We start from the raw sequence: 24,149 nt of genomic DNA, 5'->3' as shown, positions 1-24,149 counted from the left end.
AGCTCCTTCAGCCTAGCCAGCAGCAATTAGCACAGCTATAATGAGCGCAACAGCTGAGCTCATTATGCGAGCTACTTCTCAGTGCAATGCTGCTAAAAGGTTAATAGAGGAGCCATGTTGTGATGGCTTCCTGAAGGTGGAGTTTCAGGAAGAGCAAAAAGTTTTTAGAGACAAAGGCCCAATTGTAAGGCTTTAAATTACTAAGTCAAATTTATTTTAAGTCATATTTGCTATGACTATATATATATTTTTATTTCTACAATGTAATCTCTCACATCTGAAGCTAACTCACTTGTTAGCTGAGAACTTTGTGTCCAGCCAATGCAAAACAGAAAACACAGGCAGTTCACGTTTTTCGAAAAATAGGAACACGTTTTTGCGCAAGGATAATGCTAACTGTTCTTGCTTCAGTCTTCAGACCGCAGTCTGAAAACACAGGGGAGATATTTCCTCCAGGGCCGAAGTAGGACTCGGCTTCGGGGTTAAACTCCCTCACTTACCCGTAAGAGGGGTGAAGAACAAAAAAAACTCGTTAACAGCTTCGGCTTAACAACTACAGGCCGAACAGAGTTTTCCTATCTACCGTCTCTCAGTCGCTCCAAAGCAGGCGGGTTGCAGCACACAGCGCCCCCTTCTGACCGGAGGTCCGCTAACCTCGCATCGTCCTCACACACACTACATATACAGACAGCATTTAATGAGCTCCTTATCACATATATTGGAGGCACTTTCCGCAACAATAAGGTGTTTTTTCGGCCGTATTGAAATAGATTTATTTCGGAAAACGTAAACGGAAATTCTATTTTTGAGTCACAAGAGTCACGTGATCAACAACCCAACGTTTCTTCTAGTCAAGACATCCAAGAAGACGACAGGAAGTAGTAGGAGGATGATGGGTTTTTGTTGTTGTTGTTTTGTTTTGTTTTTTCGGACAATGTGTGTGTGTGTGTCATTCGAACATGTTGAACTGATTACTCTTCTATAAAATCGACAACTAAAATGTCCCCAAAACTCCGGGCTTGTTGCTCCAACGCCTGAATAAGACGCTGACCTCTCCACTGATGGCTGAATTATGAATATATTTCATGCAAGAGTTTACGTTTAAAATCCAAGATTTTTTAATGACTTATCATGAACAAGTTTAGTGTGTTAATTTCTTATTTAAGGGAAACAGCGATAGCAAAATCGACATTAGCAAAATATTGAAGCATTTGTAATGGAAACAGAGCAACCAAGAGTGATACAAATTGTTGGATGCAGCAGTGGAAATGTGTTCTCTGCAGTCATGAAACAATCGTGACCACCAGGCAATCCAATAAACAAGTTGGGGTTTGGCAGTTCCCAAGGAATTGGCACTTGCTTGACAAGTGGAGCGTTTGGTACCCAAGAAATTACATTACATGGCTGTTTTTCAGGATTTTGGGCTTGGTTCCTTGGCTCCAGTGAAACGAGATCTTTGAATGCTATAGGATATCAAGATGTTTTAGGTGATTTCAAGCTCCCAAATTTGTGGGAACATTTTTAGGGAAGTTCCCTTTTCCAACATGACGGCAGAAAGTAAGAACCAAACAGACATGGATAACTGAAGTCCTGACTTCAACCCAACATAAGACCTTCAGGATGAATTGGAGCATCCAGACTTTCCTGCCATCATCAGTGTTTGACCTCAAAAATGGTCAGGGGTGTCAAAGCTTTTTTGCCCTGGTGGACAAAACTGTCAAATTTAAACTAGTGGCAGGCCATACAAATTAGCCATGGTGCTCAATAAAATTAAATATATCATTAAAACCCTTTATGTCCTAAATTTAAAATCTCCGCCTGGATATTTTTGCTTATTTTAATTGTAAGCAGGGGTGAAAGTAGTTTTAAATTCTTGGGGGTACTATGAGAAAAATAAATAAATAAATATATATAATTGCTTTTTTGTGTGCTTTGGAGTTTCTGTGCTGATGAAATTTTTACGAAGCGATAAAAGCTGGGTAGCTGTTGCATTGTTACAGAATGGAGCTCTATTTCTTGAGATACCATGAGACCTAAATCCTGAACATCATGGCATGGAGTGCATCCCAGTTTTCCATGTCTGGCATATAACCATTCATTTTAGCTTTTAAACTGGTTCTGGTTCTATTGATCCTGTGTCCAGACAGAAGGATAATCAGTAGCCCAGCATCATGACCTGTTTGTTCTGAAGATCCTGGAGCTTCCACTTCTCTTCCTAACATGGCGCCTTCTCACCCTGACTCTCATACTGACAGGAGAAACCACAGAGCTCTGTTAGGTTAAAGCACATCTTCTGAAGTTAGGATGTTTTTCCTCCAACAGGTTCCAGAGGAATCACCTCAAACCAGATGTTGGACTAGATTTTGTCATTTGTGAATGTTATTTTCAACAGTTTAGCTATAAAGGTTGATAAAGGTTAGAATTTTGGAGAAAGTCTCATCAACATCAATATTTCCACTAAATAAGAGGCAAAAAAATTAGTTTGATAGAGGAAAAGCCTCTCAGACTCTGAGCACGACAGCACCAAACTATTTTTTTTATATATTAGACAATTTAATTTCACATAATTATTGCCGGTAGAAGCCATTTGTTTGTTAGATACTTAATGAAACATATTTACCGTGTTTGATGTTTGTTGTGAATGACGTATAGGAGGTAATTAGTCCAAGTTTGTCGTTTATTGAACGTTCAGGAACTACAGCGGCTGTGTTACACCAAGACAAAGGTAAAACAACCTGACCAGGTGATCAACTCTAAACCACTCGCACCTTTTTATTCTCCATTTCACTTTGTCATTTAAGCACATTCGTTGCCATGGCAACCTCCTGCGCTCCACAAACCGACCCGAGATTATGTTAAAAACATAACATTCAGTCCGTTACGATATTAGGTTTGCAGGCTTGATATTTATTTTTGCGATCATTAATAAGCGCTAAGCTGCACACAGTGGTGGTTGATTAGTTCATTTTAAACTCCTGCTCTGCTAGTAATGGAACCGAAACGGACAGAATTGCGCAACAGCTTGTTGAAACAATAATTATTGAGATTATTATTGTTGAGTCATTCATTTGAACACGTTTTGTTGATTTTTGTTGTTGTTGTTCTTTAATAAAGTTACGAACGTTTTGATAAGGAGTCAGAGGACGTCGTGCTGGTCTCAGCGTCCTGGCGGCGTTCAGTTTGTCACCTAATATCGAGATCGACTCAAAACCTTCCGCGATCGACGTATCGCACACCGCTGCTCTAGCAAAGCACGAGCAGTTAAGAAACAATATGAAATGAGAAATAAGTTATTTGTTAACTGATTAAGTCGTGTTTTAGATTGTTCTTGAAAAACTAATCAGTCATGGCTGCACCGTGAACCCACTTATTTTTTACAGCTGACAGCCGCTCCTCTCTCTTGCAGGTACTGCGTACCCCCGCAAAATCTTTTAGGGGTACGCAGTACCCGACCGTACCCCCCTACTTTCACCCCTGATTGTACGTAATTCTTTAAATGTCCTGTGAGTAAATATATATTTTCCCATTTATCCATAAGAACTGGAACTTTCAATATCTAATAAGTTATTTTCGCAATTTACCGTCTATTAAAAGAGCGCCCCTCAGATTAATTTCACTTCCTGCTACGGGTTATTACGGTGAAATTACCGATATCGGCAAGAAAGCGCAACGTCTCCGCTTTCAGAAACTGGTGACATTTTTCACATTGCGCAAGGTTTGGCGGAATTACGGTACTGCAAATTTTTCTGGACCGTCGTCACCCCGTTTAGGACTTAAAAGATTTAAAGATCCAAATAATAAAAAGAACTTCGGACTGTTGTCTTATTGAAAGAAAAAGATATTTCAAAATTTCTTGCGTTTTCTCTATTTTGTTGACCAAATTCGTACAATTCGTGACATGTGATAATGGGCCGAACAAAATCACATTGAGGACCACAAGTGGACCATGGGCCACACTTTGGACTCTCCAGACATAAACATTTTGATTTAAAATATATATATATATTATATAAATATCACATTCCATTATATATTTTAATATTTCACTGCTAAAAACGCCAAATTAGCAAATAACTTAGTCGTGAATATGAGCACATGTTAACGTCTGATAAGATTTAGATACTTGAGGCCAATAATAAACATGCAGGACAGAACTGTATTGCTAATTTTCCTTTTATTATATAAAAAAAAAACAGTATTTGAGTCCACAGTTTGTTTCCTTTGTACAGTAAAAAATATTAAATTAACTCCCAAAGTTCTGAGCAGAAAGATAAAGAGGATACGGTTTATAAGGAGGGAGCCTGTCCTCCACCAGAGGAGGATTTAAAAAGTCCAAAGGAAGCAGCAAAGGGGAAGAGGAAGAAAGAGACTAACCGACTGCCGGCTTTCGCCTCGTTTCTGTGCAACACAGTTCATTTGGATTATCGTCATCCTCTGTTTATTTAACAGTAGAATCCTAAAAAAAAAAAAAAAAGAAAAAGAAAAGAAAAAAAAAGAAGAAGCCACCCTTCCCATTTGTATACATCCCAGCCCACATATGTAAAACGTTACAGGCACAAAGGTATGCATCCCCCTCTCCCCAAGCCTCCGCAGCTCCATCTGAAGTCTTTAAAAGGAAGGAGTGGGCACACATTCGAGGGAGAGGGCTTTGCACGTCTGCGAGGAAAATAAAAAGTAAATATTAAAAGAAAAAAAATGTCTCTTCCAGCGTGACATCTCGGACCCGGACGCTTGACGTCGTTCCCACCTGGACAGCTAAAGCGAAATAAGAGACTACAGACATCGACGACAAAAAATAAAATAAACTGAAGCGGTCTCAGGACGTCCGCAGCCCACCTCTGATGAAACTGAATAAATAAAACAAGCCCAAACGATACAAAAAGAAAAATGCTTTGTGTTTGAATTTACAGATATGTCGCATCACTCTGCAAAAAAACAAAACAAACAAAAAAAAAAACAACAAAAAAAAAACCAGACTGAATGACGCAAAACTAAACAAAATACTTGCATTAAAATAATTTCTTCTTTAATCCTTGACCCTCCTTTTAAAATTGTAAAAACATATTTAAAAAAAAGGCAAGTACTTTTGTTTACAAGGGAATCGCCCCCATACTCCCACCTTTGTCCTCAAGTTGGCAAAAATATATATTAACAGCAATAAGTTACAATTCATTCTAACTCATTTAACAACTGCTCCATTTATTGTTCATCTCCCATAGGAAGTTCAGTTCAATGCATCTTTATTGAAAACATTTTAAATAACTTTTTAATAATAGTAAAAAAAAAATAAAAAAAAAAGGCTAAGGAATAATAATACTGTCCTTGGTGAGTGCAGTTTGAGCAGAGATTCGCTGAGCCTCTCTACATGTGGTCTAAGGAGTTGTGGTTCATGTTCTGGCCCATCGGGTCGGGACCGCCGGCGCCGGCCGGCCCGTGCAGACCGGCCATGCCACTCAGCTGGGAGAGCATGGCGCTCTGGTCGGAGCCAAACTGCTCCATGGCGTTCTGCTGCTGCTGCTGCTGCTGCGGGGGAACCACCATTCCGGGGTGGTGCTGGTTCAGGTGGCCCGGGTGTGGCGAGCCCGTCTGCACCTGTGGCGAGATGTGATGCGGCGACGGCTGAGGCTGCATGCGTGGAGACGGGCTGGAGTGAGGCGGCTGGGACTGCGGCCGTGGCGAGGGCTGCGGCGAGCGCACCTGGTTGGCGAGTGACGTCGGCAGTGCCTGGCCTTGCAGGTGGGGGTGTGGCGACGGCGCCATCTGCTGCGGCGGCTGCTGGGGGCTCATGGGGTTGCTGTGTTGGGCGGGCGAGCTGCCGGGGCCGAGGTGCTGCTGCTGCTGCTGCAGCAGCCTCTGCGGCAGAGTTTGTTGGAAAAGCGTCTGGGAAGATGGAGGGGTGGGCCCACCCTGGGGAGGCTGCGGGCCTTGAGGCGGTTGCTGAGCAACGCCTCCGCCTCCTGGACCCGCGTCGCCACTTTGGAGGGCAGCCATGCTGTTCTGCTGCTGCTGCTGCTGCAGCTGGAGCTGCAGCCTCTGCTGCAGGGCGACCGTGACCTGCTGCTGGGCGGACCCCGGATATCCCTGCGCCTGCTGCCCCTGTGGGCCTCCGGGGGGCCCCTGCCCCATGAATCCCTGCCCCTGAGGGGGCTGCGGCTGCTGGAACTGACCGTGATTCATCCCCATCTGTTGTTGCTGCTGCTGCTGCTGCTGCTGTTGCATCTGCTGCAGCTGCTGCCGCCTCATAAGCAACTCTCGCACCTGGAGATTGTTGATGTTGCCCATCTGCGACCCCTGACCTTGCATACCTCGGCCCACCGCTTGCTGCTGCTGCAAACTGCTTAGCATCGGCCTCTGTTGCTGCTGATGCTGCAGCTGTTGCTGCTGATGCTGTTGCTGCTGCAGCTGCTGCTGTACCTGCTGCAGCTGAGACATGGACACCATGCTGACGTTGGCTCCTCCCTGACCGCCCATGTGCATCCCCGGCTGGCTGCCGCTCGCAGCGTTCATGTTCACCTGCGGGTTGACTCCAGGCATGGCGTGTCCACCCGGCCCCCCAGCGGGGCCAGGACCCCCTCCTGGGACGCCATCCGCTCCGCCGGGGCCRCCCTTGTATTTTGAGGCTCGCTGCTTGATGAAAGCAGCCATGAGTTGCGGGTTGGAGCGCAGGATGTTGAGGACCTGCTGCTGCTGCAGCGGAGAGCTGGGGGAGCGTARGGTGCGGAGGAGCTCCTGTAGAGCCGCTTGGGGGATGTTCCCCCCAGCGGACCCTTGCTGCTGCTGCGCTATGTTCATCATGGCAGCATGCCCCTGAGCTGTTTGATGCGACGRCTGCTGCTGCTGTTGTTGCTGTTGCTGCTGCTGCTGCTGAACTGCCATCATGGCTTGATGGCTCATCTGGTTCATCATCGCCTGCCGTTGCTGTGGTGGAATCCCCGGTCCGGTCCACTGCTGCTGCGGCTGCTGCGGGTTCTGCAGCGGCGCGCCCATCCTCTGTGGTGGCAGGTTACCCTGCGGCGGGGGTTGCTGCTGCATGTGCCCGCTAGCGGTCATCATCCCCTGCATCACACCCTGCTGCTGATCCATGTGGGCTCTTACAGCCGTTTGGTTCTGCGGCTGCATCCCCTGCGGTCCGACCATCCCCACGGGACCGCCGTGCCCCATGGCCATCTGCTGCGGCTGACCCGGCTGGTGGTGTGGGTGAGACGGCATCATGCCCGTCACCGCTGCTGCCGCTGCCGCTTGCCTCTGCAGGCCCAGCCTCCTTTGGGCGTCGGCCACCTGCTGGATCTTCAGTGCTATCTCCACAGCTGCAGGTGGGGGGCCGGACGGAGGCGGCTGGCCAGGAGGTTGCTGCCCTGCCGCGTTGCCGGGCATCACAGCCCCACCGGGTTGCTGAGGCGGCGTCGACGAGCCCATCAATGGTTTCCCCTGGGACTGGTGGATGGGGGAGGAGCCTGGCGGTCTGGCGGCGTACGGCGGGTGGGGGTTGCCCACCGGGATGCTTTGCTGCGGCATCTGAGTAAGCATCTGCTGCTGCTGCTGGTGTTGCTGGGGAGAGTTCATCATCCCTCCTGCTGCAGCCGCTCCGCCGCTCATCTGCTGGAACTGGTTCAGCGGATGTTGGGTCGGCATCGCTCCTTGCTGCTGCTGCATCCCGTTTCCAGGACCCATACCCTGCGCCGGGACCGGGGGCATGTTCTGAGTCGGGGTGTGGGGATTCGGCGGCTGGGTGCCGACCGAAGTGGGCGTACTTGGCGCTGTGGCGCTGTTGGCTCCCGGCGACGGCAGCCCCACCATGGGTCCCCCGGGCGGTGCCCCTGCAGGCTGGCCCACCCGCTGCATGGTGGCCATCCTCCTCCTCAACATCTGCGCCTGCTGCAGCCGGTGCTGCAGCTGCTGCTGCCGGAGCTTCTGCTTGATGTTCAGGCAGAATGGGACAGGGCATTTATTCTCCTGGCAGTGCTTGGCGTGGTAACAGCACAGCGCGATCAGCTGCTTGCAGATGGGGCAGCCGCCATTGGTCTTGCGCTTGCAGCCCTTGGTGTGCTGCACGACGCGCTTCATCTTCTGACAGGACGGGAGGGAGCAGTTGGCGTTGCGGCACTGGCACGCGTGGACCAGCGACTGGATGCAGCGCTGGATGCTGAGGCGGCGGGAGTCGCCCGGACTCTGAGTGGCCGCCGCCGCCTGGTTGTTGCTGTCGTCGTCCAGGCCAAGCCCCAGTTTGTCCATCTTGTGCTCGTGGCCTTTAGTGTTGTAGCAGGTGATGCACAAGTCATAATCCTGAAGGAAAAAAAAGGTTAAAAAATAAATAAAAAATGAATGTAGATATATCATGTTGTTTGCCAAGTCACATTTGAGACCTTTTCAGATCTTTCTAATGCCACCTTGAATGAAATTCTGCTGAGCGACCAGTGAATTTCGTGTATGTGAAATTTTGAGTTCGTACATGTAGATGTCCATACAAAGGCAAATTGTAGGGTGAGACGCAAAGAAATTAGCTAGGAAGGACATATTAGCAGCTAGTTAGCAGTTTGCCTCAAAAGACTCTCAGAACGTAAAGAAGATGTTTGTGTGTGTGACTCAGTTTTYTCCTGATTGAAAAGTCTTGTGAGAAAAACAAGATTAAATAGTTTTTTTTATGATCAAATTTAAGACCTGTGACATATCCAAGGCCAACACATTTTAAGGCCTTAATTTAGCTAAATGAATTTACAGGGTTTGTGCAGGTTTCACCAATTCAAACTAAAGACTTTTTAAGACCATTATAATTTAMATTTAAGACCAGTTTCAAAACAGAAATGTACTAAAGAAACAGCCTTAACCCCTGCAGTGACAGGCTCTTTTCTTCAGAATGAATGCAGCATTGTATGAGTTGGAAATAAAAATGATCCCGTGGCGAAGACAAATGGGGTCCAGCCAACTGGCAATAAAATTGTTCTTAAACCATAACAAACACAAAAAAACCTAGCTAGCTAGAAAAGTTTGTTTCCTTTCTACTGAAGGAAATAAACCAACGGTTCCTGCTACTATGGTTATATACCTTATATATAATAAAACTTTATATTAGTTATGTAGTTAATACACCTTTTGCCAGCTAGCAATGGTATATTAGCTGCCATTTACTAGTACTAGTCACAGAAAGCAATGAAAAAGTGACTCAAGCGACTTAAGACCCGTGATTAACGTATTTAAGGCCAACTTAAATCTTTTAAACAAATTTAAGACATTTTAAGGCCTTAATTTTAGACACATCCTGTGTATATCCTGCAGTTTCCTCGTGGAAACGTGGACATTCTTACCTCACAAACGGTGCAGTGGAAGCGGGTCTCCACGTGATGTTTGCACTCGTTGCAGGTGTAGACGAAGCGGTCCTGGCTCTGGTTGTGGAGCTCCACCAGCATGCACATGGAGCTCCACATGGACCTCCTCAGGGAACTGAACTCCAAGTGCTTGTCGCGGGCCAGGGTCAGGAAGGCGTCGCGGCCGTCCATCAGGTCGCAAGCCATGAGAGGGTCGGGGTCGGTGATGGGGGGCAGAGAGTTGGCAGTGGGGCCGGCGATCAGGCGGATGACGAAGAAAACCTGCCAAAATGAAACAGAGAACGCTTGAGGAAACCTTTCCTGAAAACGGCCTTACTTTTTTCAACGTTTCAAACTTTTATTTTATCGTGTTCAAATCGATTTCAAAAGAACACACTAAAGTTTATGGGTGTAATAAAAGAAAAAAAAAGACATACCTCTTTGTGTTTCTCCATAGTGGCGTAGAGTTTCTGGGAAAGGTCATTGGAAACGCTGGGCATCCCCGGCTTCTTCTTGTTGGCTCGGCTCAGGCTGCTCTTGTTCTTGTTCGCCTTTTTATTGTTCTTCTTTTTGGCGTTCTTGCTGTCTCCTTTTGTGGCCTGTGGAGGTTTAAACGAAGACGGACGGAGTCAATAGCCGTCCAGAGGCGGCAGCGAGACGAGACCGCCGCGGATTCTTGTTCTGACTCACGTCGGTGCTCTCRTTGGAGGTGCTGCTCTCCTCCCTCTTCCTCTCCTCCTCCTCCTGCTCCAGCTCCTTGATGCTCTCCTCCAGCACGTTGGGCCAGAAGTCGCCCTCGAAGTACGGCAGCTCCTTGGCACTCGTCAGGCGGTCTTCTGTCGCCTGCTTGAAAATGTCCTAAAAGTTCCCCCCCCCCAAAAAAAAAAGATTTAATGAAAAAGGAGGAGCCAAAGCAAACGAGTCATCTCCACTGAATTGATGTTGAGCTGTTAGCATGTTATGACAGCCACGAGACACACAGCAACAATCTTCAGTCAGAGGCTTATTCAGATTCGTTGCAACACTGACTGCTACCCGAGATCCTTCCTGCACACAACAACTATGTGAAGATACTTGGAAGATGAGTTATATGTAATTTCCCTTTTGGATAAATGAAGGAACTTTTGTTTTTCATTTGAATCGAATTAAAAAATATTTTTGCATTTATTTATCTCACAGAAGTTTTAATTTCATCCGTAGGTCCTTCATTATTATAGAGTTGTCTGTATTGTTTTTAGACTTTTTTTTATTTTTGTTTCTGTGCTGCTGTAAACAAGTGGATTTTTATTCATATTTTACAAATATAAACTTAAATGAATTTTATTGGGACTCCATGTCTTCCCACATGCTTTCTTTCTTTAGCTCATCTTCACATAAAATTCTGACCGGCTTCTTTGGAGTTTGTGGAAGAAAAGTATCCCCACAGCATGACGCAGCCACCACCAATGTGTTTATCGTAAACGGTACATTCAGGATGCTATTTTTCCGGTTTTTCAAAAACAACACTTTCTCTAATTCACACTCCTGTGAAACTTTGGTCATAAATTTACAATAAAATGTGACTTTTGATGTTGTGACGTGACGAAACGTCAAAAATTACAAACTTTTACAAAGTTTGGTTTCTTTAAAAACTACCCTGAAAACAAAGAGCAGCCGTATTCGTGATCGAAGGCGTCACCTTGTAGTCGTGGACGATTCGCTCAGCGACAGCCTTGTCCAGCATCTTCTTGTACCACTCCTGCAGCCGTTTGGGCTTCGGGATCTTCTGGTCCGGCGGGTGACAGTGGAAGATGTAGTCGTCTCCCTCGCTGGGAGGACACGCCCAAATGTGTCCCGTCGTATACCTGAGATCGCAAAACAGCTTTGAGTTTAATCTCCGCGTATTAAAACCCATCTTTTATGTTTTCCACAAGCGCCCTTTGCCATCTTACCCCAGTCTCCTGACGTACTCCAGGTAGCCCAGCAGGATCTCGTGGTAGACGGCGGTCCTCAGATGTCGCGGTTTAAAAAAGTGCACGCTGTCCAGGTACGAGATGTACACCCTTCTCTGGTTGGGCGGCGGGCAGTCGGAGCCGTACTCTTGGACGTGCATGCCGAAGAAACACACGTCGGCTCCGTCGATGTCCTCGAAGGCGAACAGGGCCTTCATCCTGTACGGGAACGACTCGGCCATCTCGCCGTTGTCCACGAACCTAGAAGAAAACGGCCGGGAAAGTCAAGAAAAGATCAAAATAACTTGAAATATATATTTAGCTGCCGTTTGTCATATAGCGCGACATACATCATTTGGTGCGACGTTCATAATTTTGACAAATAAACACCTTTGTTAGTAGAAAATTGGGTACATTTCAAGAGAACAGAAGGAAATTATCAGCAGCGAGGGTCTTATTGACGTCATTAAAATGAAATATCTTGTGCGATTAAGGAGCGGTGTTGTTCTTTGTATGATTAATTAGAAAACATTATCAAATTGTACCAGATTTCCACAAACACAGATATGAATAAAAGGAGTTATGATAAAATGTTGATGTAAAACATTTTAATTTAAAACAAAACAGCTTTCATGTCACACCACAGGATAATTTCTAGGACTGATGAAGCAAACTGACGGGAAAAAAATAAATGTAATTTCAATATAAAATCCAAATGAAAAGTACACTTTTGGAAAGAGTCACACTAACACAAAAAATAAACCTTCATGGACCRRTACAAGAGTTTTGAAAAAACAAAACAAACAAAAAAATAAATAAAACATTTATCTTGCTTATTTGTCAAAAACTCACACTTAAGCTTATGGAGAAAGAAACCTGCCGAGCGCTCACCTGGACTTCATGCCCGGCTTGACCTCGACCACCTTGTCTGAGACGTGGACCACCCGGACGGTGACCTCTCCGGACTCGGGGTGGCTCTGCCGCTTGAGGTAGTCGTTCACTCGCGTCTCCAGGTAGTTCCCCAGCTTCGTCTGAGGAAGTCCTGCAACGAAACAAACGAATGAGATGGGGGAAAAAAGCCTCCTCTCATTAAGGGTCCAGAGTGTCGGCGACGTACGTCACAGACGAAACGAAAGCAGAATGTTCGCTTGTACAGCTTCACTTACTTTTGGCTGCGTATTTGTTCTCCTTTCGCGTCTTATTGGCCTTCTTCAGGCAGTTGTCGCATACGAAGCTGCGAACGGAGAAGAAATAAATAAATCAGCTCTTAACACTGGAAAACTGCTCCCATGCTTATGTGACAAACAGACCACAGGAAGGGGGGGTTTAACTTTAAGGGATCACTGCTCTTTAATATTTCAAAGCCTTTTTTCTCCCCCCTGACTATTTTTAAAGGACTTCTGAAGAACCAAGACACGCTTTGAGCAACAGAGTGTGTGTGTTGTTCACGACGGCCTCCTTACCCTGACGGCCATATGGTTTCATTATGCAGAACGCAGATCTGGTGCATTTTACGACCGCAGTCGATACATTCCACGAGGCTGAGCAGAGACAAAACCAGAGTCAGGAAATGTGTATTGAGACGCTCCTGAGCGGAGGCCCGCTGGACGTTCACACCGCGCAGAATCAAATAACGACACTAGAGGAGGAAGAGCAGGAGGAGGAGGAACACTTACAGCTCAGGGTCGAGCGTGTCGTTCTTCTTTTTCTGGAACTGGTCTTTGTTGATGGACCTGTGGGGGGAAAAGAAGGGGAATATATTTGATTCTCTGAAGATTGAGTACAATTATGTGTAAAAGTTACATTTATTTTTCAAGTCTGACATCTTGATTATTACAGAAAACAAAACTAATAAACTTTAGTCCAGCATATTTCACAAAAAATAATTTTGAGAAGCAGAAACGGTATTAAATTCCCATTTTTTAGGAGACAAATGAAGTGAAAAGGAGAAGCTGAACTGTTCAAGATTATCCTTTTAGCATTTAGGCTTCCGAGTCTTGGAATATGTTGGGTTTGTTTAAAACCTTCTGTGGTTGAAATCGGTGGTAAAGAGTCTATGAGATCCTCAAAATATGATCAACTTGAGTTTAAACACCACAGGTTCAAGTATTTACACAATCCATTCGAATATCTGCTCCGGTGCTAGCCTGCATTCTGCTGCTTAACAGATGAGCCAAACGTTGTTTTAAAAACATGAATGCCTTATTTAAAATCAAGCTAGTTGATGCTACTTTAGTTTTCTGTTTTTGCAAAGTATTTCCAAAAAGAAGTTGCCACTTCCAAAAAGGAGTGGCAACACCGAGCTATGCTTCGTACAGCCAAAGAAAATTCTTCGGGACGTTTCTCTGCCGCCATTTTTGAAACCGCAGCATTTTGAAACGTCGGCAGACTTCACAGAAGCTACCAGAACATTTCTGCTCTTCAGAAGAAACAATAAAGTAGTGAAGTAGCCACTTTGATAAATTGTAAGCATTATTTTTGCAGCAATATTTGTCTTAATTTTTATGTCGTGACAGATTTAGAATCACTATTTTTCATAAACCCCAAAATCCTTTAGTTTTAATCTGAAAATACTACAGGAATGAAAGGATTAGTAGCGATTAATCAAATTGTGATTAATCAAACAAGTCATGATTAATCGAATGAATCTCGATTAATCGATTATTGAAATAATTGTCCACTAATTTATTAATTGGTTAGTTAGTCATTAACTGGAGAGCAAAGACTCTTAAAAAGTGTCATTTGTTGAAAGAACAACAGTCAGAGGAGGATTTAAGCCAAAACTGTACAAAAATTTTTTACATGTTGCATTCAAGATGAAACCTTCTTTGTAAATACATTTTTTTTAAAAAAGAAAGAAAAAACCTCCTATTGAGTACCTTTCCCCATCAAATTATTAATTAAAAATATAATGAAGAGATTAGAACAGTATTTTTTAGCTGAAAATTTTGTGACAAATGATCAGAATGCTATGTCATTGCATTTTAGGCATTAAAAATTTATTTTTTATGTAAACTTTTTTTTATTATTTGCATATTTTTATATAGTTCTAATATTGTGTAAAAAGGCTTGGGTGGCTAAATAAAAAATCTGCAGGTTGTGAAAATATGCGATTAATCGATTAATCATCAGAATAATTGATTGCTACAATGATCGTTAGCCGCTTCCCTACATTTCTATTTATTAAAGACGACTGAGTGCGACTCCTTTAGTAGAGTTAAGTAGGACTTTGAAAAATCTGCTCACACAGTAAAAACCTACAGACAGCTCTGTACTTCTGACCCATTATCACTCGTATGTAATCAAATCTGCTGAGGCAGTCAGTCGGTTTCAGATGGGCCAGCCGCTATGTTTTGTGTGTTTAAGAGTGTGACGGTACTCACGTCTGAGGCTGGGAGGGGTCGTCCCCCAGGGAAACGCTGTCGCCTTGGATTTCGTTGAAACACTTCTCACAGAAGTGGTACCTGTCAGCAAGAAGCCCATATTTTGGTGAACTACACCGTTCGTCATCAGCACAGCCAATCACAGAGAAGGAGCGAAGAAGCAGCCACCAATCAGGGCAGGGCAGGGCGGGGCAGGGCAGGCCGGGGGAGCGCGCACACACAGGTGGAGGCAAGGAGGGCAAGGTGGGTCGTCGCCAGGTAGGTAGCGGCCAATCATGATGCGCGGTTTTTGTGTGGGCGGGCGGGTTTTGAGATTGCGCATTAATTTTGGAGTGGATGATTGGTCACACCAAAAGCAGGCCAATGCAGACATCACAAGCGTAAAAAAAAGAAAGAAAAAAAAAACAAACAGGAAGGAGGGGGGAGAGGATGGAGATGGGGGAAAGGTCAAAATGAATTGTAAAGAAAAAAAAAAAAAAGACAGAAAATAAGTTGTTACAGGTTGGACACAAAGACAAAGATGGAGAGACAGAGGGGAAGGGGGCGAACGGGAGGTGGAAAAAAAAACAACCAACAGAGGACAGAGAGCCAAGGCAAAGCAAAGATTAGCATCAGACATCCAGTGGTAAACAACAACAACAACAAAAACATTACAGCAACATGAGAGAGCACTGGGAGCCGCGGGGCAGCAGAGCAGCGAGGATACGAGGCTCCAAATATGAAAAGGTGAATGAGGAAAAAGATAAAGCAACAGCGAGCCATCATCCTTTCTGCTCATTCATAAAGCGGGCGCCCTTCCTTCTGGTGGAGAAAACAAACGCACCCGGCTCCCAGGCAGAGAACACGCGAGCCCTCGGGTGTTACGGTTTTAGCCGGCGGCAACAACGGCGCCGCTAATAATCCACCGGCCGAGAAGAAGGGAGCCCACTTTATGAATGACATCATAAAAATAAAAAAAAAACAAAAACAGTGAACTATGAAGATGGTGATGGTGCCACGGTAAATATTTGAAGCCACAAATCAATCTCTTCTGTGATTGCACTGACTGATGCTTCGCTGCAGGAAATTTATTTAACGTGGGAAAACAAAATGCGACAGACTAGATGATCCCAGCAGCTTCACTTTTTTATCTCTCAAAATAACTAAATAAAATAAAATATAATAAGTGTTCCGAAAGCAGGTTCATCCTGAAAAGGGTCTTACCTGTTCTGGTAACTAAAATAAGAAGCATCGCGTTGGATGGTGCATAATTGTTTTCCGTAGCAGCAAAGAGTTTGGGGAGAAAACTCGTACTGTAAAAGCGAAGAGACAAAGAAAACAAAAAGAGAAATGTTAGAAAATGAACACAAACAGACATTCTTTCCTCAAAAAAAATAAACCACAACAATTTACACCTGTCCATCTCATCAGCTTCAAGTTCAGAAATTTCCAATGTTTAAAGTTACTGAAATATATTTCATGAACAGGCTTGAGAACATAGTGGCTTCAAAGAGTCGCAAAATAACATAAAGTTTCCCCAGTATTCTATCAACTCACTCACAAATGATGCTGGGATCACTCAAGTTCTCCCTTCTGTTATTCTGGTCGGCAACAGAAAATGTTTCTATAAAAGTTAAATCATTTTAGATGTCAACAAAGTTAAGAAAGCTAAAACAATGTTATGATGATATCACAAGAACTGCCACATTAGTAGCTTGTTAAAACATATGTGGCAAATAAAGTTGCTTTCAGTTCCTTTTGATAATGTTTTTATTGATCAAATACTAAGCTAACGTTAGCAACTGGTTACATACAGGGATTTTCCCCAGTGCATTATAAGCCTGGCAGGCCACCAGGCTTTACTTGTGCCCCCACCAGGCTTGGCATTGCTTTTTTTATTTAAGTTTTCATTAAATGTTTGAACTTTTAAGACTTTATAGTCGGTGTCAAGACATTAATCTTCCAATAAATCATAACTATCAAGTGATATTTTCAAATTTCCTGCCAACTTTAAACATTTTAAACTCAAAGACACGGCAGGCCGCAGGATGAATGACTGCTGAGAGCCCAAACCTTAACATATTTCTGTAAATTAATGGCCTGACTAAAAGTGATTTTTTTTTTTTTTTTGGGCCTTAAACATTTTTTGGAAAGAAAAAGATTGTGATTTGTTTGTTGTCAAAATTACTTTTGGAACAAAAATGACTTAGACCATTATTTTATGAAGGGAAGGTGGTGATATGATAAGAACATTGAGGGTGAAGGGATAGAATATCTGTCCATATCAAGAACGTCATCAGTAGATTTAGCGTAGGCCACAGCATCTCGAGCCCCTTATTACAGCATGTTTAGAGCACCATACTTTMCACTCTACCAGGTAAGAGACTCCCTTGTTTTCCTGAACCCACACACCAGATAATACAAATCCGATTTACCTTCCTCCCACAGCAGTAGCCCAGCCCCTGCATAACAGGGTCGATCTCCGACTCAAACACCTCGGCCAGCTTGGAGCAGTACTTGTAGACCCGCGACGTCTTTCGGTTGTACAGCCAGGCGTTGTTGAACATCAGCCAGATGTCCTCAATGTACTGCCACGGCTCCTCGTACTGCCCTGTGTCCAACTTGCGCTTAATGGTCGAGAGGTCCATGGGGTTCTTGACGATGTCGAAGTAGTCCTGGATTGGGATGGTCGCCCACGTTAGAGGTCAGGTTGAAGAGTTGAGGAAAAAAAAAAAAAAAAAAGGAAGGAGGGGGAAAAGGAAGAAGATGGGGAAAGAGGAGCCAGGCGGTTGATTCGTAAGTTGGGAGATGGAGGAGGACGAGCAGAGACATCATCGACGTCGGGGAGAGGCATTGCAGGCGGCCGACAGGACCAGAGTAGGGAGAGAAGAGGGTGCAGGGGGACAATGTTGTTGAGCGCTGCAAAGAAGAAGGTTCATGTGCAAACAGAGAGACATGACAACTTCTGCCCTCCAGCTCTCTGCTTTGCACCCAACACGTCCAATCTAACTACCCGTCCCTGCCCCATCAGCCGGAAGACCAATCAGCTGCTGGTAAAATCTACCCAAAGACGCAGGTGGATTTTACAAGCATGTCATCGGTCAAATCGCCACCAACTGGCGCAGAGCTACTGACTTAGAAACACGGCTGAACAAAACCTCCATGATAAGCAACTGACCAGGGTGCAAAGCCATGAAAAGAAAGAGCAACAGGCAGGACGGATCTGCGCTTTTAAGCTACAATGCCAGCAGCATGAGTGGTGATGAGGTGACAGCGCTGAGGACAACAGTGTTGAGGTGAAGCAAGCGCGTCGGCGGCTGGAGGGTTCGCCGAGCCGTTTTCCAGTTCGCTTCTCCTGAAAACGCAGCGCCGTTCGACAGAGAAGCGAAGAGGAGGGCGAGCAGAAGAATAGGCTTTTTAGGCGCTCCAACAACGAAGAAGAAAAAAAAAAAAAAGACTAATAGGTGTGAGTTTCAAAGAGCAGGGTCCATCTCAGTGTCACTATGGCAACAAGAGATATGAAAAGACCCTCGTATCTGAATGGAGCCACTCACACAAACAAACAAGTGATGCATATTAGCAAGACAGSCTGCAGAGCCACACTCCAGTTGTTTGGGCAGAAAAATAAATTAAATGAATCGAGATATTTCTAGATATTTTCAAAACAAAACATTTTGTGCGGCAATATTCGTACAACCACAAACTTCAGTGAATTTTATTGGGATTTTATGTGATGGACTAACACATGGTGATGCAGAACTGGCGAGTGGACCGTAAGCGATACATCGTTTCCACAATTAAGCATGAACCGTAACGATGCGTTTCTTTGTTGCATTCGACTCCCAAGTGACTACATTGCAGAGTGGTGAGCACAGCTAGCTAAAAAGTTAGTTGTGACCATAAACATTAATTACGCTAACGCTAACGCGCTACACCAACACGATATTTAGAGGAAGCTAAAGTTAAAGCTCTATACCAACATGGTATTTAGCAAAAGCTAATGCTAACCACCATAYAAGCATGGTATTTAGTGGATGCTAAAGATAAAACGCAATACCAACATGGTATTTAGTGGAAGCTAATGCTAAAACGCTACAGCAACATGGTATTAATAAGGAGCTAATGCTAAAAAAAMCAACTTTCTCTCAAATTATATATGTAATTTAAAGACTACAACCAATTTAATTTTGACATTATTATTTACATGTCCTATAATATCCTTGGCTGACCTCACCGTGTAGGTCAATGGTCGTGACTTGGGGGTAAGCTTGCAGTCATCTTGTACCGTTTGTGAAGATCGTCAGTGATTAGTTGTTAGTTTGATACACATGCAAAGCTTAAAATGCTGCTTTACATCTTAAGCTAAAACTTCGCAGCTGTGCATCTTGGTCTGCATTACACTGAGATTAAATTCTGGTCATGTAAGGGTATTAATACAAATTAAACTGAAAACCATGTATGTTTACTCCCCACATTTAAGCCCTACCAACAAAATCCATTGATGTTTGCGGTTGTAACGCTACAAAATGTGAAAAATGTCAAAGGAAATGAACACTATTGCAAGGCGTTGTAAAAGTTGCATCACTTGACTTTGGAGGACGTGGGAGATGTGGTCTTGCTGATCTGCTACTTTGGTCTATTTTAGATCTCTCCAGTCTTAGCAAAATACTGTCGCCTTCAATTGAGATGCAGTGAAAGCAGCAGAGCCTGAGTGCCAAGCGCCTCCAACCTGAACACTGTTAAACCGCTGCTGGTGAGGAAATGCGTTAGAAAGCTAGCAATGGTTTATGAGGATGAAATAAATAAATAATAAAAAAAAAGGTGTACAAAATGAAGTCGATAAATAAAAGCATCTGGCCCATGAACAGTACATTTTTTATAATTAATTCCACTTCATGTTTATTAAAATAAAGTGTGCAGCGATCCACTAATATAAAGGATATTTAGAATCAATGGAAAGCAAAACTGTAATGTTCTTGTAATGTAATAATTGTTCATAAGAGCCACTGCTTTGATTTACAAGCTTAACACAACAAACACACACACACAAGCCTAAATATTTTCTATGCTTTCAGCATGCAATAAAAAAAGCAAAACAAAAAGCAGCAGCAAAAAGACTAAAAAAAACATTGATAGTAAAAACTATAGTAACTGTGGGGGAGGGGAAAAATGTACCCACAAAAAAAAAAAAAAAAAAAAAAAAAAAAAAGGGTATGCTTGGATGGAGTTGAAGCAAAATGGCAGCCAGTGCAGTCCCTTACCAGGTTAGTTTTGTTACTAGTTCGAATACGTACGGGTATTCCCAGTAACGGGGGGTCCACCGGCTGGCGGAAAGGAAGGGACTCAGGGTCCTGGCGGTATAATGCCTCCAAGGTCGGCATCAAGGCCTGGCGCAGCTCCTCTGGCTTAAAGACTGGAGGGGAAGGTGTGGGGAAAAACAAGATGGATATCAGAACCGCCTGAACCGAGATCTCTGCTGGTCAAAGAGCTCCAGGGTCGACTGGTAGGGAAAATACAAACTGAGTCTTTTATTTACACCCTCAATACGTACAGAATAGAAAATACTGAACCAGGGCTACAATGTAAATATGAGTAAAAATAATAATAATAATAATTAAATGTACCCACAATGCACATAGCAACAGAAGTGAGCCAGTGAGGAAGACGAATGTCGTCCAACTAACCCAAGACAGACGTGAAACAAAAAGCTAGCTAGCAAGGATTCATTAGCAGCTAGTTAGCAGCAGTAGAATATGTAAAACTTTAAAGTTTGGACTTTAACATTAGCTGAGCCAACAATCTGCCCTGTTCAAACCTTATTGAGACGTTACGATAAACCGKTTAAACTTTTACACTTGGAACTGGATGAGRAAAACTTCAAAAAGTCTAGTTAAGTGTTTTCTAAACAAATTAAGCTCATCGCTTTGACATTGSTCTTACTTTTCTTCTTGCTCTGACTGCTGGCTGAGGAGCTGTTGGTGGCTGGTGACCCTGATCCCTGCTCTTCCTCTTTGGGCTCCTTCTTCACCTCCGGCTTCTTGTCTTCGCTCGATGCCGCCACCGCCGACCCAGAAGACRTCGACGTGTCCATGGGCTCAGCTTTACAYGCTTCTCCTGGCGGCTTCTCGTCCTCAACCTGCGAGGACGATCAGGAGTATTAGTGCAGGAATGTTTTTCCCTTATTGWTATCAAACATTTATCATGCATAGAGATGAGTTTGGACAATCTTACCTCTGSTTTCTCTTCTTTCTTCACCTCAGAATGAGCCTTGCACATCTTCCCCTTGCTGTTTCCCTCAGTGTCGCCCCCTGCATCATCATCATCATCCTCTTCCTCCTCCTCCTCTTCTTCCTTTTCCACCTTTACCTTGATGTTGTCCTGGCTCTGAGCGAGGCCCTCTGCGGGGGCGAGCTGGGAGTTGTGGCCGGAGCTGCTTGTAATTGACGCCGGGGACGAAACTTGTCCTTCGGCTGTCAGGGAAGTCTTAGGAGAGGGCTGAGAAGAAGGGAACAGTTTAAGRATCACAAGTGCAGCTTTTTCTATTCAACATTATTCAGGAAAAGTCGGGAGTGAACTCACTGGGGTGTGCGGCAGCGGCRGCACGTGATCGTTCAGGGTCGGGACCGAGGGAATCTGAGCTGCTGGGGGCTCCGGAGATGCAACGCCCCCAATCGATTGCTGTGGAAACTGGTTGGGTTTTTCTGAGTTCGCCGTTGGAGCTGACGGAGCAGGATGCAGCATTTGCGACGTTTGTTGTTGTTGTTGATGSTGCTGCTGATGATGTTGTTGGGGGTGTTGCGGGGTGGCCACTTGCGGTGTGTTCGGGGTCTGTGGCTGAGGCGTTTGAGAGCGGGGCAGCGTAGGTGGCGTCTGATGCGGCTGGGGCGTCAAGCTGCGCGCCGGCGACGGGGAGTTTGTGCGGACGGACGGGCAGTGAGGGAAGGGGGAGGGCTGGGTGGAGGGTGGGTGGAGGTTGGGCAGCGGCCCTGGACCGTTGCCGTTGGAGGGACCAAAAGATCCCCCGGAGCACGGGACCGAGGAGGCGGACTGCGCAGCGGGGCTGCTGGCGGGGATGGATGGAGGCGTCGACATCTGGTTCTGCTGAAGTGGATCAGGCACAAAATGGATATTTCTGCATCAAAGGGGAAGTATTGTGTGTTTTCCAGGCATATAGCGCCATTTTCTAKCACAATCAAGTAACTATGTTACCKCCAGCTGCTATAGAAATGCTCCATATATCAAATTTGACTTCTAAGAAATTTGATATTTAACACCGTGAAATTGGGCCTCTGCCTCTTTAAAAACTCCTGCTTTTTCTGAAACTCYGTCTACAAGAAGTTTATAACAGCGCTCCCCTTCAATAGTGTTTTTTCACTGAGAAGAAGCTCGTATAATGAGCTCAGCTGATGCACAGCTCCACCAGGTGTTTGCTAATTGCTGCTGGCTAGTCTGAAGGAGCTSAGTGGGTGGAGAGCTAGGAGGGGGCTGCTCTGTGAGGCTGAAGCTCRGAAACTGCAGCTCCAAGATGGAGTTGCCTGTTGCTAGATCCACCCAGGCGTTTTGCACAGCGGAATAGTTGCCATGGAGATTAGAGAATTTCTCAAACATGCATGAAAGAATCAATTCAACACTCCAGGTATGTTTTTGATAAGGGAATAACATTATAACATGATGTAAAGCTCAATTTTACACGATGCTGCTCCTTTAAAACTTTCCCAAATAGAAGTCAGTGAAACAGGAAAACTGCAGATCTCTTTAAAGTTTAGGAGATGAACTCCAAGGTGTGACTCTTACAGAAGGCACCGCAGCCTGCGATCCAGGCTGGTTCATCCCAACAGGACCAGAACCGAGACCGGGACTGGAGCCAGGAAACTGGCCTGGAGGAAGGTACTGGGTCTGAAGCTGTGGGGCGCCAGGCTGACCCATCCGTGTTGCTCCCATTCCCATCTGGAAACAAAAACAACAACAACAAGCAATGCAACAAATCCTTCATTTTCTTTAAGCAACACAAAGCGCTTTGGTTTCAATCCTCAAAAATGACGTGTGACATCATGAGACACTGAGGCTAACCTGGTTCATTTGAGGGTTGTGAGGAAGAGGAGGCGTTGACCTCTGACCCATATTCTGCATCCCCATCTGAGCAAACTGAGTCATTCCTAAAAGCATCAAAAGGGAATCAGAATCATTATTAAAATGCCATCATGTTATGATTGTACATRATCAGAATCTTCACCTAAAATGAGTAGAAACCATTTACTTTTAATGACACCAAGTCAATGTACGTTACTACGAGTTCTGATTCRCGTTTTCAGGGTAAACAGACACACCTGGTGGGTTCTGCATCCTGTTGACCATCTGATTTGGACCAGCAGGTCTGATCATGGACGGGTCGGGATGAGGACCATCTGAAAGGAGGACAAATCGATCACAAAAATGTTACAGAAAACATGTAAGCATCTCTGGCAGGGATGTTTCTAAAAAAAAACATAATAAATTGTGTTTTACTGCAGTAGAAAAACCACTTTGAATTTACTTTTCTTTTCTTTTTTTAAATCTACATATTTAGATTTTCTGCAAGAAAAGAAAAAATTTATATTTGTGATCCTACGGAATATAAATTCCTAGATTGTTGCTTTGAAGAGAAAGTCTGATTAAATTATTCATGAAACAAAATATTATTTAAAACTTTGGGTGCTTTTGTTTTTAATAGAAGGAACAATAATTATGCCACCAGTTTAAAACAATTAAATGTTCACTTTGTAAAATGACAAAGTGGGTATTAACTGTACCGTTCATCATTTATTGTGATAAAACGTCTTATGAAAATTTTAATGTCTCATTATCTTAAATTCTGGTTGATTTTGTTTAAAAGCACTCATAAATTGTCCATTGTCAAGATTGTTAGCTTTACCATTTTCTCCCGTTTGTTCAAATATCAATAAATTTGAAGATATGATAAAATGCAGTTGATATAAATCACTTTTTATGCGACTGGTGTCCTAAGGAAGCAAAGAGGAATGTTTTTTCAAGAGCAGCATTTGTGCTAGTGGGGCTATAAATGCTGCGACACGCAGTCTAAAAAAATAGTTCTGATTGTGTTTATCATCACAATACAACCACAATATATCGCGATAAAACTTTAAGTCCAAATCGCCCACCCCGAACCTTAACGTTTTCCCCCACATTAAATAAAATTTCTCTCATAAAAAGTAGATTGTTTTTTTCTTGTGAAATTATTTCAAGGTTTTTACTCATTTTCCCCAACAAGTCTGTCCAATAAATCGTTTACTTACTGGGAGGCTGTCCGGGCGGCCCCGGTGGCCCGGGGGGCTGGCCCATGCCAGGCGGACCCTGTGGGAGGCCAGACGTGGGAAGACAGGGCTGGCCGGGCATCATGCCCTGCTTTTGGAGCCGCGTCCTCCTCTTCTCCTCCAGCTCCTTCTGGATCTTGTAGATCTTCTCCGCCAGAAGGTGGTAGTACTCCGCCTGGACGCAGCACAGCAGGAGGGTGGGAGGGAATTACACAACACCGACAGCAAACACCCCGTGCTCGA

General features: G+C 44.4%; 1 protein-coding gene across 4 annotated transcripts in view; it reads right to left on the bottom strand.

Moving 5' to 3' along the window:
• Window positions 1-5,270: 5,270 nt before the first annotated feature.
• ep300b (E1A binding protein p300 b) overlaps window positions 5,271-24,149 on the bottom strand; it is a 28,901-nt gene continuing 10,022 nt past the window's right edge. Inside the window, exons 10-30 of one of the 4 annotated variants that reach the window (XM_008415569.2) lie at window positions 23,889-24,081; window positions 22,923-23,000; window positions 22,666-22,751; window positions 22,390-22,542; window positions 21,175-21,696; window positions 20,827-21,090; window positions 20,536-20,731; window positions 19,890-20,008; window positions 17,031-17,270; window positions 15,820-15,908; window positions 14,617-14,727; window positions 12,910-12,966; window positions 12,697-12,774; window positions 12,400-12,467; window positions 12,125-12,275; window positions 11,234-11,494; window positions 10,981-11,146; window positions 9,993-10,160; window positions 9,740-9,901; window positions 9,303-9,584; window positions 5,271-8,283 (exon numbers count right to left, since the gene is read on the bottom strand). In XM_008415569.2, coding sequence (XP_008413791.1) covers window positions 5,362-8,283; window positions 9,303-9,584; window positions 9,740-9,901; window positions 9,993-10,160; window positions 10,981-11,146; window positions 11,234-11,494; window positions 12,125-12,275; window positions 12,400-12,467; window positions 12,697-12,774; window positions 12,910-12,966; window positions 14,617-14,727; window positions 15,820-15,908; window positions 17,031-17,270; window positions 19,890-20,008; window positions 20,536-20,731; window positions 20,827-21,090; window positions 21,175-21,696; window positions 22,390-22,542; window positions 22,666-22,751; window positions 22,923-23,000; window positions 23,889-24,081 — 6,366 coding nt within the window. In that variant the 3' untranslated portion in view covers window positions 5,271-5,361. The remainder of the gene's footprint in view (window positions 8,284-9,302; window positions 9,585-9,739; window positions 9,902-9,992; window positions 10,161-10,980; window positions 11,147-11,233; window positions 11,495-12,124; window positions 12,276-12,399; window positions 12,468-12,696; window positions 12,775-12,909; window positions 12,967-14,616; window positions 14,728-15,819; window positions 15,909-17,030; window positions 17,271-19,889; window positions 20,009-20,535; window positions 20,732-20,826; window positions 21,091-21,174; window positions 21,697-22,389; window positions 22,543-22,665; window positions 22,752-22,922; window positions 23,001-23,888; window positions 24,082-24,149) is intronic. The other 3 variants (XM_008415570.2, XM_017306295.1, XM_008415571.2) reach the window with 3 other exon arrangements.

Source organism: Poecilia reticulata, linkage group LG8 (genome assembly GCF_000633615.1).
Source record: "Poecilia reticulata strain Guanapo linkage group LG8, Guppy_female_1.0+MT, whole genome shotgun sequence".
NCBI classification, from domain to species: domain Eukaryota; kingdom Metazoa; phylum Chordata; class Actinopteri; order Cyprinodontiformes; family Poeciliidae; genus Poecilia; species Poecilia reticulata.
Note: the sequence above shows the minus strand (reverse complement) of the source record. Positions and strands in the feature narration are given on the sequence as shown.